Source organism: Podarcis vaucheri (genome assembly GCF_965113315.1).
Source record: "Podarcis vaucheri genome assembly, chromosome: 1".
Taxonomy (NCBI): Eukaryota; Metazoa; Chordata; class Lepidosauria; order Squamata; family Lacertidae; genus Podarcis; species Podarcis vaucheri.
Genome location: NC_138759.1, coordinates 113,775,953 through 113,787,773, shown reverse-complemented (window position 1 = coordinate 113,787,773; position 11,821 = coordinate 113,775,953). Strand labels below are relative to the sequence as shown.

The 11,821-nt window shown below is 48.3% G+C and overlaps 1 protein-coding gene across 1 annotated transcript in view; it reads left to right on the top strand.

The window, feature by feature from the left end:
- The first annotated feature begins 1,929 nt into the window (after nt 1-1,929).
- The window catches only part of LRP2 (LDL receptor related protein 2), a 154,274-nt gene continuing 144,382 nt past the window's right edge, over nt 1,930-11,821 (top strand). Inside the window, 3 exon segments of the mRNA XM_082236526.1 lie at nt 1,930-2,133; nt 2,136-2,182; nt 2,184-2,302. Of these exon segments, the coding sequence (XP_082092652.1) occupies nt 1,960-2,133; nt 2,136-2,182; nt 2,184-2,302 (340 nt within the window). The 5' untranslated portion in view covers nt 1,930-1,959.

Genomic DNA, 11,821 nt, shown 5'->3' with positions numbered 1-11,821 from the left:
AACTGATGGCCGTGGGGGACACAACCAAATATCCACCAAAACAGAGATTCATTTTTAATAACTGTGGTAACTACAGTTACAGATAGGTAGCCGTGTTGGTCTGCCATAGTCAAAATAAAAAAAATCATTCCAGTAGCACCTTAAAGACCAACTAAGTTAGTTCTTGGTATGAGCTTTCGTGTGCATTTCGTGTGCACTTCAGATGTATCTGAAGAAGTGTGCATGCACACGAAAGCTCATACCAAGAACTAACTTAGTTGGTCTTTAAGGTGCTACTGGAAGGATTTTTTTTATTTTGTAGTAACTACATACATTTGTTTTATTTTCATAGTAAACCAATCTGATTTAGTAGTAGTTACCAGGGTGCATGCATATTTCTGATGTGCTATATATTAAGTATGGGCCACAATCCACAATTGAGAGTTTAGAATCCTACCCTCTGGGTTGATGTATATCAGCTAAGCCTCAAAGTGTCTCACAGAGGTCTCTCTGGAAGTGCCAGGGATTGAACCTTGAACCGTCTGCAAACAAAGCACTGTTCTACCACTAAACTGCATCCCCACCCTCCACAGTAATCCCTGAAATTTTTGCAAACACCTGAGGATCACTAATGAAAAACTGTCAGTGACATGAGCATAGCCAAGGGGGGGGGGCAGTTGCCCCCATCAATAAAAACAATATAAATGTGAGGTTCTGGCACCCCCTCCACAGAAGCTTGCTCGCCCCAACAAAAATCCCGGCTACGCCCGTGGTCAGTGACACCAATTGTTGCAACAGCCTTTCACAACAATAACTTATAACTACTACAGTCCTGGAGAGCTCTTTCCTTAAAACAAGAATAACATCGGAGTACGTAATCCTATCTGTTAATGAAGATGTACATTCTGAATTCACAAGAACCAGCATTCTCCGTACTTGACTATGCAAGGATGCACATGCATTTTAGGTTTCTCAAAACTGCTTTGCTTCAGCTACCCTTTCTTCCATAGCTCTAGGGCTATTTAGTTATTCCCTATTCATCACGTTGGGGCATGTGTGTGTGCAGGGGGAGAGAGATGGAAAATGGGGAATGGGGGGGGAGGGAAGAGAGAAATGACACAGGTCACACTAGGACAATTTGGGAATAATACAGCTGGTTTGAAAATGTGCAGGTGGGCATAACAGAAGCAAATTTAGTCATGTGAAGACAATGTACGTTGGGAAAACATGTCACTGAACCCATAGATGAAGGTCCACGGAAACAATAACATTAACATAACAGTATTTTGTATGGGGTATTCGTGTTGGGGCTGTAGCACACATTTTAAGCACCCCTCTATGGCCGGCTAGTTGCCCAGCTGCCACTTGGGAACCATTTATAAAGCATTTCATACTTTTAAAGGAAAACTCTCCAATTTCTTTTTATAATTTTTAAAATTAATTTTCAACTATAATCCAATAATAGCCTCATTATAACAATACCAATTTATAATACAATCAATCATTCAAATACCAAATTCTATAATTTGGAATTATGTGAGAATTGATGGTTTTCTTTATTTCTGTGTTCCAAAACCTTACTGGTATAGTTTGAGATCCTCACCTGTAGTTTTATAAATCATTTAATGTGTCAACACAAATAAAATATTGTAGCTGTTGTATAAGGAATTATGATGATAACTGGAACGAAATTAAAACTCTCCCATTTGAAACGACCCCCCTCCAAAAAAATCTTGCCTTCACCCCCACCCTTGACAAGCTTTCTTTGAGGGGAGCAGCTCCTCGCGAAAAAGTCCCACTTGAAACTTGCTCAGTATTGTTGGGTCGTGATTCTTGCCCCACCTCGCTCCAGGGACCCTGCAGGAAGCGACTTGGAAGTTTCGCTTGCAAAGTTGCATCTCCGCGCGCCCCGGTTGCAAAGTGCAATTGAAGGGAGGGGCAAGCGCTGCCCGGGCTTCCCGGGCCTGGAGCAAATGCCTCATGCTAGTTCCGGGGCCGGCGGGTATAAAGAGCTTTATGCAATGTCTGGAGAGGGTGGGAGCGTCGAGGCCAAGCGATGCCTCAGCTGACGAGCGCGCCTTTCTTCTGCAACTAGCGGGATCGGGAAAGACAGGGCGGGCGGGGAGAGAGAGAGAGACAGGCAGACAGAGGGAGGGCAGCTTGCAGAAGCGCGCCTTCCTCGCCAAGCCCGGCCAGCTGCGTGGGCTCCCTGCAAGCATCCCCGCGCAGATGGGACCTCGACGGCGCCTGGACGGCGGAGCAGCCGCTGCCTGCCAAGTGCTCGCCTTGCTCGCTGCATGCATCCTGCAAGCTGCCTGCCAAGGTAAGCCCCCCCCCCCGCGCCTTTGCAGCTCCAGGGGGAACCCCACAACTTTTAAGTGGTTTTTTTTTAAGGGAGGGGGCAGGCAAGTTCTCTCCCTGTCTTTATGGTGGAGGGGAGATAGAGGACTGAGGGTGGGGGGGGAGGGGGCTTGCTCTCCTTTAGTTTTTTCCACCTAGCGGGTCCTCTATGGAAAATAACTTTCTCCCTCCCAACAGTGGACGCGCTTGACAAGCGACAAAGAAGCGGGCTCCAGCTTCTTCCATCGCCGAGGAGGGATTTTCCTCGCAAGCGCGCGCGCTCAAAGACGCTCCGAATTCGCACCCGGAGCCGCCCCCCGCCCCGCGCGCGCTCAGCCAGCCCGCGATTGTGTTCGCGAGTTCATCCTCTCAACAGTTTTGTAACTGTTGCGGGCCGAGCTGGTGCTAGTCGCTCGTGCGGACGGCCGTTGGTTGGCTTTGCAATTTGGGCATAGATTCATTTCAACTCTAAATCGCGCGCGCACGAGGGCCGGGAGGGTGGTTTTGTTTTTTTTGCCGCTGCAAGGTGCATCCGCTTACCATCGTCTTGCAGTGGGGTGGCTTTGGACCGGTGCGCGCGCGCGATTTTTAGTTGCAATGAAATATATACCGGTACATATACATATACAAATATATGTATGTATGTATTGGAGGGAAATTTGTGCAAATTTGTACGCTGGAGGGGTTGTGTTTGTGCGTTTCCTTTTTGCAAAGCAAAGAACGGTGCTTGTTTTTGTCCAAAGCAGAATAATAAGCCCCCTTCCCATCGGTCAGGCTCTCCCTGGCAGATTTGAAGTTGCAGGAGAGAACTTTTTCTCTGAGCTTTGCTGTTGCTAGGCAACTGCGGGAAGCATGTGACTGGCAGAGCCTTTGGCCGCATCACCACACCTCCTCCTCCTCCTCTTCATCCCCTGGTACTAATCTGACTGTTGAGGATGGAGGCGCTCTATCTCCCCCAGCCTCATTCCCACCTTGTAATGACAACCCCTTCCTCCCTGCCCCTCTCCCTCTCTGGCCTCCCGCACAAGCAAAGCGTAATTACCCTACAATTAATGAAAACCCCATTGTTGAAGCAGGATTAGGACTAGATTTATTGGGGCACATCTGTAGGCCTGGGGAGTGCCCCCTCCAGCCACCAGTGTGTGTGTGTGTGTGTGTTGATTGTGTGGGTGCATTCAAACTGTTAATCTGCTTTCTTTGCTCAACTCTTAGCCTAAGCTCCTTTGAAGGAATCAAGTAAGTAATTATACAGCAACTGCTGCTAACAGCACCCTCTTTCCGAGGGGGGGGGGAAGCAGATACCTGCAAAAGGTCCCACTGAGAAGGTCAACATGGGCAGGAAGCTAATTCCTTGCAGTTATTATTTTCATTAATGTCTGGAGCCAAGGAAGGGCTGGCATGTCTTTGAATTTTCAGGGCCCCCTCCCCTCTCCCCCTAACACTGCTGAGAGGGCATTTTCATTCCCAAACCTTACTTGTGTGGAAAATTCTGGGCTCTGAGCATTGCATCAGGCCTCAGAGACACATTTTGTAGGTTTAAGCCATGTTAATATATTATACCAAATGCAACCTTCTTGGTATGTGCATGTGTGATTGGCGGGGGGTAGTAAGTCTGTGATATTTATTGCCAGTATGGTGTAGTGGTTATAGTGCTGGATTTAGACCAATGATGATGATGATAATAATTAATAATAATAATAATAATGTAATTTATTATTTATACCCTACCCATCTGGCTGGGATTCTCCAGCTACTCTGGGTGGCTCCCAACAGAATATCAAAAACACGACAAAACATCAAACATTAAAAACTTTCCTAAACAGGGCTGCATTCACATGTCGTCTAAAAGTCAGATATTTGTTTATTTACTTGACATCTGATGGGAGGGCGTTCCACAGGGCGGGTACCACTACCGAGAAGGCCCTCTGCCTGGTTCCCTGTAACCTCACTGCTTGCAGTGAGGGAACCACCAGAAAGCCCTCAGAGCTGGACCTCAGTGTCTGGGCTGGAGTGCGGGTGGAGATGCTCCTTCAGAGGCCTGGGTTCAAATTCTTGCTCGACCACAAAGTTTGCTGTGTAAGCTAGGAACATAGGAAACATTGGTTTACGGATCTGTTCATGTTTACATGAACATGAAATGCTTACAACAGAGGTTTTCAACCTTTTTGAGTCCATGGCTCCCTTGTTCAACTGTACATTATTTCTGCGGTACCCCTGTGGGGGGTCAGTTTTGTCACCCCTTGCCTGCACAGCTGGCAGCCTCTCAAAGCTCCTGGCAACCAGCACCCCCTGGCCAGCCCCAGAGGCACCATTTGCCTGGGGAGCTTGTAGCCAGGGCTGCTGCAACAAATAGCTGTGCAAGCCTTTGGGAGGCAGAGACATGAGAGGGTGTCAGAGGAGGGAAGGAAGGAAGGAAAGAGGGACAGAGGCCAGTGTTGCCCGCAGCACCCCGACCATCATTCAAGGCACCCCATGGTGTCACAGCACACTGGTTGAAAACCACTAACATACAGCATTTATAATTTAAATATAATGGGCAAAGGTCTTAGCGTTGGGTCTTTCTCCTTTAATTTCACTTCATTGCCACCTGCTTTTTGAAAATAAGTATAGATCTTACAATATGGCTGTGGGGAAAGAGAAACAGTTCTATTTTTTAAAAAAGCATATTACAAAGGAGGACAGCCGCTGACAGTAACTTGAGTTATAAACTCAACTGGAGAACGTTCAAATTTCATGGCTATTGGGGCACCAATTAAGATCCTCCTTAACAAATGTACAGATTTTTTTTAAAAAAGCTATGAGACAATTAACGGCATATGAGAAAATAGTCATGGGAGAAAACACAATGATAAAGGGTCTGATCTCATTTATATGTAGATAAATTATAGAATCACAATTCTGTCCTCAACAAACTTTGAAAAGTTGGTGGGAATTCAAACTGGAATGGCATAGAAGAAGAGGAACAGAATAAACAATGGCCAAAAGCATCATAAAAGTTCTTTCAGCAACAACCAGGGAAAGAACTTTCAAGATTGTACACGGGATGGTATTTAACTCCTAGGCATCTATCCTATATAAAACCAAATAGCAGTCTCGTGTGCAAGATGCCCTAGTATAGCTATGTACCAACACTTTCTACTTTGGATGGGAGTGCCCTGTGTCAGGAGTGTGCCAGAGAGTAGAAAAACTTTGGAAGCATATATTTGGAGAGAGATCACTGATTATGGCACAGATAATTCCTGTGGCCCTTGGCTTGGCGTTACTCAATTTATATGGTCAGGACACGGAGCAAATCACAAATAAGGAACCATAGGCAGACTCTGGAAATCTTTACAACACAGAGCAGTAGTATAACGTTGTATGGCAGGCAGCACTGCTGGAAAAACTAACACAAAACTTAAAAGTGGCAAAAGAGAAAAAAGAAATGGGACATTTTTTGTGCAGTCTACCACAATTTTATTAATTACACAAGAACCGTATTTTTCGCACTATTGGACGCACCGGTCCATAGGACGCACCTAGATTTGGGGGGGGGGAATAAAGGCAAAAAAAAATTATTCCCCCCCCCGCCAGGCGCGGGGCTGGGGCGGGGGAAGCCCGAGCTTCCCCCTCCCCCAGAACGGGACCCAGAGCCATGCTGAAGCTGCGCGCAGCTTTGGCATCGCTCTGGGAGCTTGCGGGGCTGGGGGAGGAGGAAGCCCTCCGCCAGCCTCCAAACCATGTCGGGAGACAGCGGGATGGCGCGCTGCGCCTCTCCTGCTGTCCCCCGAGTTTGCGGGGCTGGGCCAGCCTTCTAACCAAGTCTCCCCCCGCCAGCCTTCTCCCCCCGCCAGCCTTCTAGCCAAGTCGGGGGACAGCGGCAAAGGCGCGCTGCGCCCCTGCCGCTGTCTCCCGAGTTTGCGGGGCTGGCGACGGGGAGGAGCAGGCTTCTCCCCCCGCCAGCCTTCTAGCCAAGTCGGGGGACAGCGGGAAGGGCGCGCTGCGCCCCTGCCGCTGTCCCCCGAGTTTGCGGGGCTGGGCCAGCCTTCTAACCAAGTCTCCCCCCGCCAGCCTTCTCCCCCCGCCAGCCTTCTAGCCAAGTCGGGGGACAGCGGCAAAGGCGCGCTGCGCCCCTGCCGCTGTCTCCCGAGTTTGCGGGGCTGGCGACGGGGAGGAGCAGGCTTCTCCCCCCGCCAGCCTTCTAGCCAAGTCGGGGGACAGCGGGAAGGGCGCGCTGCGCCCCTGCCGCTGTCCCCCGAGTTTGCGGGGCTGGGCCAGCCTTCTAACCAAGTCTCCCCCCGCCAGCCTTCTAGCCAAGTCGGGGGACAGCGGCAAAGGCGCGCTGCGCCCCTGCCGCTGTCTCCCGAGTTTGCGGGGCTGGCGACGGGGAGGAGCAGGCTTCTCCCCCCGCCAGCCTTCTAACCAAGTCGGGGGACAGCGGGAAGGGCGCGCTGCGCCCCTGCCGTTGTCTCCCGAGTTTGCGGGGCTGGCGACGGGGAGGAGCAGGCTTCTCCCCCCGCCAGCCTTCTAGCCAAGTCGGGGGACAGCGGCAAAGGCGCGCTGCGCCCCTGCCGCTGTCTCCCGAGTTTGCGGGGCTGGCGACGGGGAGGAGCAGGCTTCTCCCCCCGCCAGCCTTCTAGCCATGTCGGGGGACAGCGGGAAGGGCGCGCTGCGCCCCTGCCGCTGTCTCCCGAGTTTGCGGGGCTGGCGACGGGGAGGAGCAGGCTTCTCCCCCCGCCAGCCTTCTAGCCAAGTCGGGGGACAGCGGCAAAGGCGCGCTGCGCCCCTGCCGCTGTCTCCCGAGTTTGCGGGGCTGGCGACGGGGAGGAGCAGGCTTCTCCCCCCGCCAGCCTTCTAGCCAAGTCGGGGGACAGCGGGAAGGGCGCGCTGCGCCCCTGCCGCTGTCCCCCGAGTTTGCGGGGCTGGGCCAGCCTTCTAACCAAGTCTCCCCCCGCCAGCCTTCTAGCCAAGTCGGGGGACAGCGGCAAAGGCGCGCTGCGCCCCTGCCGCTGTCTCCCGAGTTTGCGGGGCTGGCGACAGGGAGGAGCAGGCTTCTCCCCCCGCCAGCCTTCTAACCAAGTCGGGGGACAGCGGCAAAGGCGCGCTGCGCCCCTGCCGCTGTCTCCCGAGTTTGCGGGGCTGGCGACGGGGAGGAGCAGGCTTCTCCCCCCGCCAGCCTTCTAACCAAGTCGGGGGACAGCGGGAATGGCGCGCTGCGCCTCTCCCGTTGTCCCCCGAGCTTGTGGGGCTGGCGGTGGGGCTCTTCTGAAGCCTGGAGAGCGAGAGGGGTCAGTGCGCACCGACCCCTCTCGCTCTCCAGGCTTCAGCGAAAGCCTGCATTCGCACCATAGGACGCACACACATTTCCCCTTCATTTTTGGAGGGGAAAAAGTGCGTCCTATAGTGCGAAAAATACGGTATATGCCAATGAGTTTAAGAGGGTCTTCTGGCGATTCTCTCACTGTGAAAAGTGAAGTTACAGGGAACCAATCAGAGAGGGCCTTTTCGGCAGTGGCACCCACCCTGCGGAATGCCCTCCTGTCAGATGTTGTAGAGATAAACAACTGCACGACTTCTGGAATACATCTGAAGGCAGCCCTGTATAGGGAAGTTTTTAATGTTTGGTGTTTTTCTGTGGCTTTATATATGTTGTAAGCTGCCCAGAGTGGCTGGGGAAACCCAGACAGATGCAGATGAGCGCGGCATAAATAATAAAATTGTTGTTGTTGCTGTTATTACTATTATTTATTATTAACTAAAGGCTATAACATTACAAATGGGACACAGGTGGCGCTGTGGGTTAAACCACAGAGCCTAGGACTTGCCAATCAGAAGGTTGGTGGTTCGAATCCCCGCAATGGGGTGAGCTCCTGTTGCATGGTCCCAGCTCCTGCCAACCTAGCGGTTTGAAAGCACGTCAAAGTGCAAGTAGATAAATAGGTACCGCTCCGGCGGGAAGGTAAATGGCGTTTCCGTGTGCTGGTCTGGTTCGCCAGAAGCTGCTTAGTCATGCTGGCCACATGACCTAGAAGCTGTCTGCGGACAAACGCCGACTCCCTCGGCCTATAGAGCAAGATGAGCGCCGCAACCCCAGAGTCGGCCACAACTGGACCTAATGGTCAGGGGTTCCTTTACTTTTACCTATAACATTACAAATTGCCAAACTGTGAACCATAGCATACCGTGCACAATCAATTATGTAAAGCAAGGGAGCCAGAGTTCATAAGTGTCACCTGCTAGCTTATACTGTACCTAGCTTAACTTCTGTTAGACCTTTGACTCTCCAGTGCAACTTATTGCAATATTCTCTCTCTGTGTGTGTGATCACGGGATACCTCAGTCAGTAGAGCCTGAGACTCTTAATCTCAGGGTCATGGGTTTAGAGCCCTGTGTTGGGTGAAAGATTCCTGCATTCAAGGGGTTAGACTAGGTGAACCTCATGGTCCTGTCCATCTCTACGATTCTATGATTCTTTCAAAGTGCCACTTTTATGTGTCACAAATCTGTTGGCGTCGCTCAAAACAAAGGGAACCATTTCTGCCTTAGTAAGCCTAATTAGCAAAGGTTTCCGAAATCGGTCTCTTTAATCCCTATAAAAAAGACAGATTAACAAGTAATGCATGCTGTCTTCCACCTGTGGCTGGCCCACATATGCAGAGTCCGTCATATGGGAACCTGTTGTCCGAGACCCCCGTGGACATCGCCTGGAATCTGACCTCCGACCTCCTTAAAGGCATTTTTTAAACCAGGCATGAGTTAGGTATGACATGCTCTGAAAAATGCTCCATTTTCAGAAGTGGGAACCATGGTGAGAATCTGGAATTCCTAATTAAATGCAAATTCCATCTGGATTCTGTCCATAAGAGCTAGTCCCTAAGTTGTCTCTCATTCATGGTTCAGAGCAGAATTCGACTCTGAGAAGTATAAACATATATAAGCTTTTGTCGTGTAGAGGCCAAGTATTGGATATTACACCATTCTGTATAACGCAAAGCAGGAAAACATTCAGCTGAATTACACATATGGCAGAGCAGTACTTGTAGTTTTTTTTTTTTACAATGAATGTAGTGTGGTGTATATACTTTACTTTATCTCCACCCCCCTTGTTAATTTGACTGTTTCTGGCCAGTTATTCAAAGATGAAAACAAAAATATGTAAAACCAAATCACTGACATGCTTACAATGTTACTTATCTGTGTTTGCCAGTCTAAAGGATACGTGTAACTAAAATAAACTGTTATTGTAACAGTTCCATCTCTTTTCTCTCTTGATCCAGTTTATAAAACGTAAGACTTTTATTTCATTTTTTCTTTTGTTTATGTTACCTACACTCATGTAGGTTGCATGCTGTTACGCAGTTTAAGTTTGTATATTTTGCAAGTGGAATATCAGTAAAAAAAAATAATTCAGTAAAAATAATAGTAGGGAGGATACATATGTATACAGAAGTCAGTTTGTGAATTAAAAGGAAAACAAAATGTTAAACTTTCAAAGAGGTTCCCGTGACCTGGTAGTTTGCAGGATGCTCAGAATGTTGTGGTGGCAATTGAGAGAGAAAGTAGTGCAGTAGTAGTAAGGAAAGAGGAAATTAGTCTGGCTCCTAACAAATTGTCTGTGGGAAGCATTGGTTGTGGTGGGGAAAGTATGTTCTTTAGAACAAATCTCTTTGTACTATGCAGGGATGTTTTAGAAGGGAGAAAAAGAACAGGGTGCCTTTTACCTTTCCTCTCTCTGGACCTTCTTCCAGAGAGTACAGTACAAAATGTAAGTACAGTACAGTAATGTAAGTACAGTACAAAAACCTCAGATTCAAGGCTGCCAGCGCTGAGTCCTCTTCAGTGAAGGTGCCAGGGAGGTAAGGGACTGGTGTGTGTGTGTGGAACCTTTGTCCCTCCCTTGCTACTGAATCTTCTCATCTCCTCCCCTCCACCCCATGCAACAGTTACACTCAGAGTAGACCCATTGAAATGAATGAACATTGCTAACACAAATCCATTAATTTCATAAAAGATAATCATTAATTTCATAAAAGATAATTGAGTACCACCCTATAAGGCTCACACAAAAATCCACTCCTCACCCCCTTCCTCAAATCAGGAAAGCTTTTGTGTTGTTCATGTTAAATAATTGGAAATCGGAAATTTGTACATTATCTACCCAGAAAGCTATCAAGAGATCTCAGTACACTAACTGCCAACTTCTGGTATACAAGATAAAAAAACAGACTGACCCATTCACAATGGCATTCCCAACAGCAATGTTAAACATTTAGCTATGCTATCCTAATTCAACAGCTGTTGTGAACTATAATTTTGAATGATCCATCTAGGCTAGAACTTCCTGACAAATTCTCGTTCAGCAGTTTTGAATGTGAGCCTCTCTTTAAAGTCATCTTGTTGAACCATGTCGACTTTCAAGTCAGCAGCAGAGTGCCCTTTAAGGGGAGACTGAAATATTCTCCTTCTGGAAGACAGAAGCTCTTAATTAAGTCATTTCAGAATTGTACCAATTTATTAGCTTGTGTTGAAACATTGGCTTGTTTTATTTATGTAGGCATCATGGCAGGCGATTGCATATGTGAACACATTGGGTGTTGATCAGGTGAATGAACCTCGTGATAGTATGGTAGATGTTGCCATATATTGTCATAGCGTTACCTGAATAAATATGGGAACAGATTCCTTCCAGTAGCACCTTAAAGACCAACTAAGTTAGTTCTTGGTATGAGCTTTCGTGTGCATGCACACTTCTTCAGATACGTATCTGAAGGTATCTGAAGAAGTGTGCATGCACACGAAAGCTCATACCAAGAACTAACCAAGAACTAACTTAGTTGGTCTTTAAGGTGCTACTGGAAGGAATTTTTTTATTTTGACTATGGCAGACCAACATGGCTACCTATCTGTATGGGAACAGAGTCTGCCTCTGAGTTTGTTCTAGAGCTTAGTTCCTGGGTTTGCATCTTTATTAAATAGTTGTAGGTGAGTAGCCATTTTAGAATAGGGGCCAGTCTGTGAATGAGAGCTGGTCTCCTCCCCAAGGCATTTGAAGGAGAAGTATCACTCTGAATGGGTTGTAGTTACATTTTGGCTGGGGCCTGTGATTGACAAGAAATGTTTTGTCAATTTCTCTTCCGGACCTGTCATAATTGTTTTCTCTTGAGCACCAGTCTGAGCTTCTCAATCAGATTCTTAACTTAATTGGGTGACTACTGCAGTTTTAAGACACCCTGTTGTTGTTCTAGCGCTAGCTCTTGTCTGATGAGCTGTAACAAATGTAGTTGTGTTGTAGAGCATGACTGTAGTTGGTGGATTGTGTGATGCACATTTGAGTTAGTTGAAAACAAGCTGATGTGTGGTGGTTAGCAGTGCTCCCCCCCCCCGAAAAATAGGTGCAAGTACTCACCATGAAGTCGTTACAGTAAGTGCCACACAACATAAAGATGTGCCCTTGACTACCCCCTGAAAAGAAAAGCACTGGTGGTTAGTAAGTTTATGGTATTAGGTGATGGTTGTCCTCATA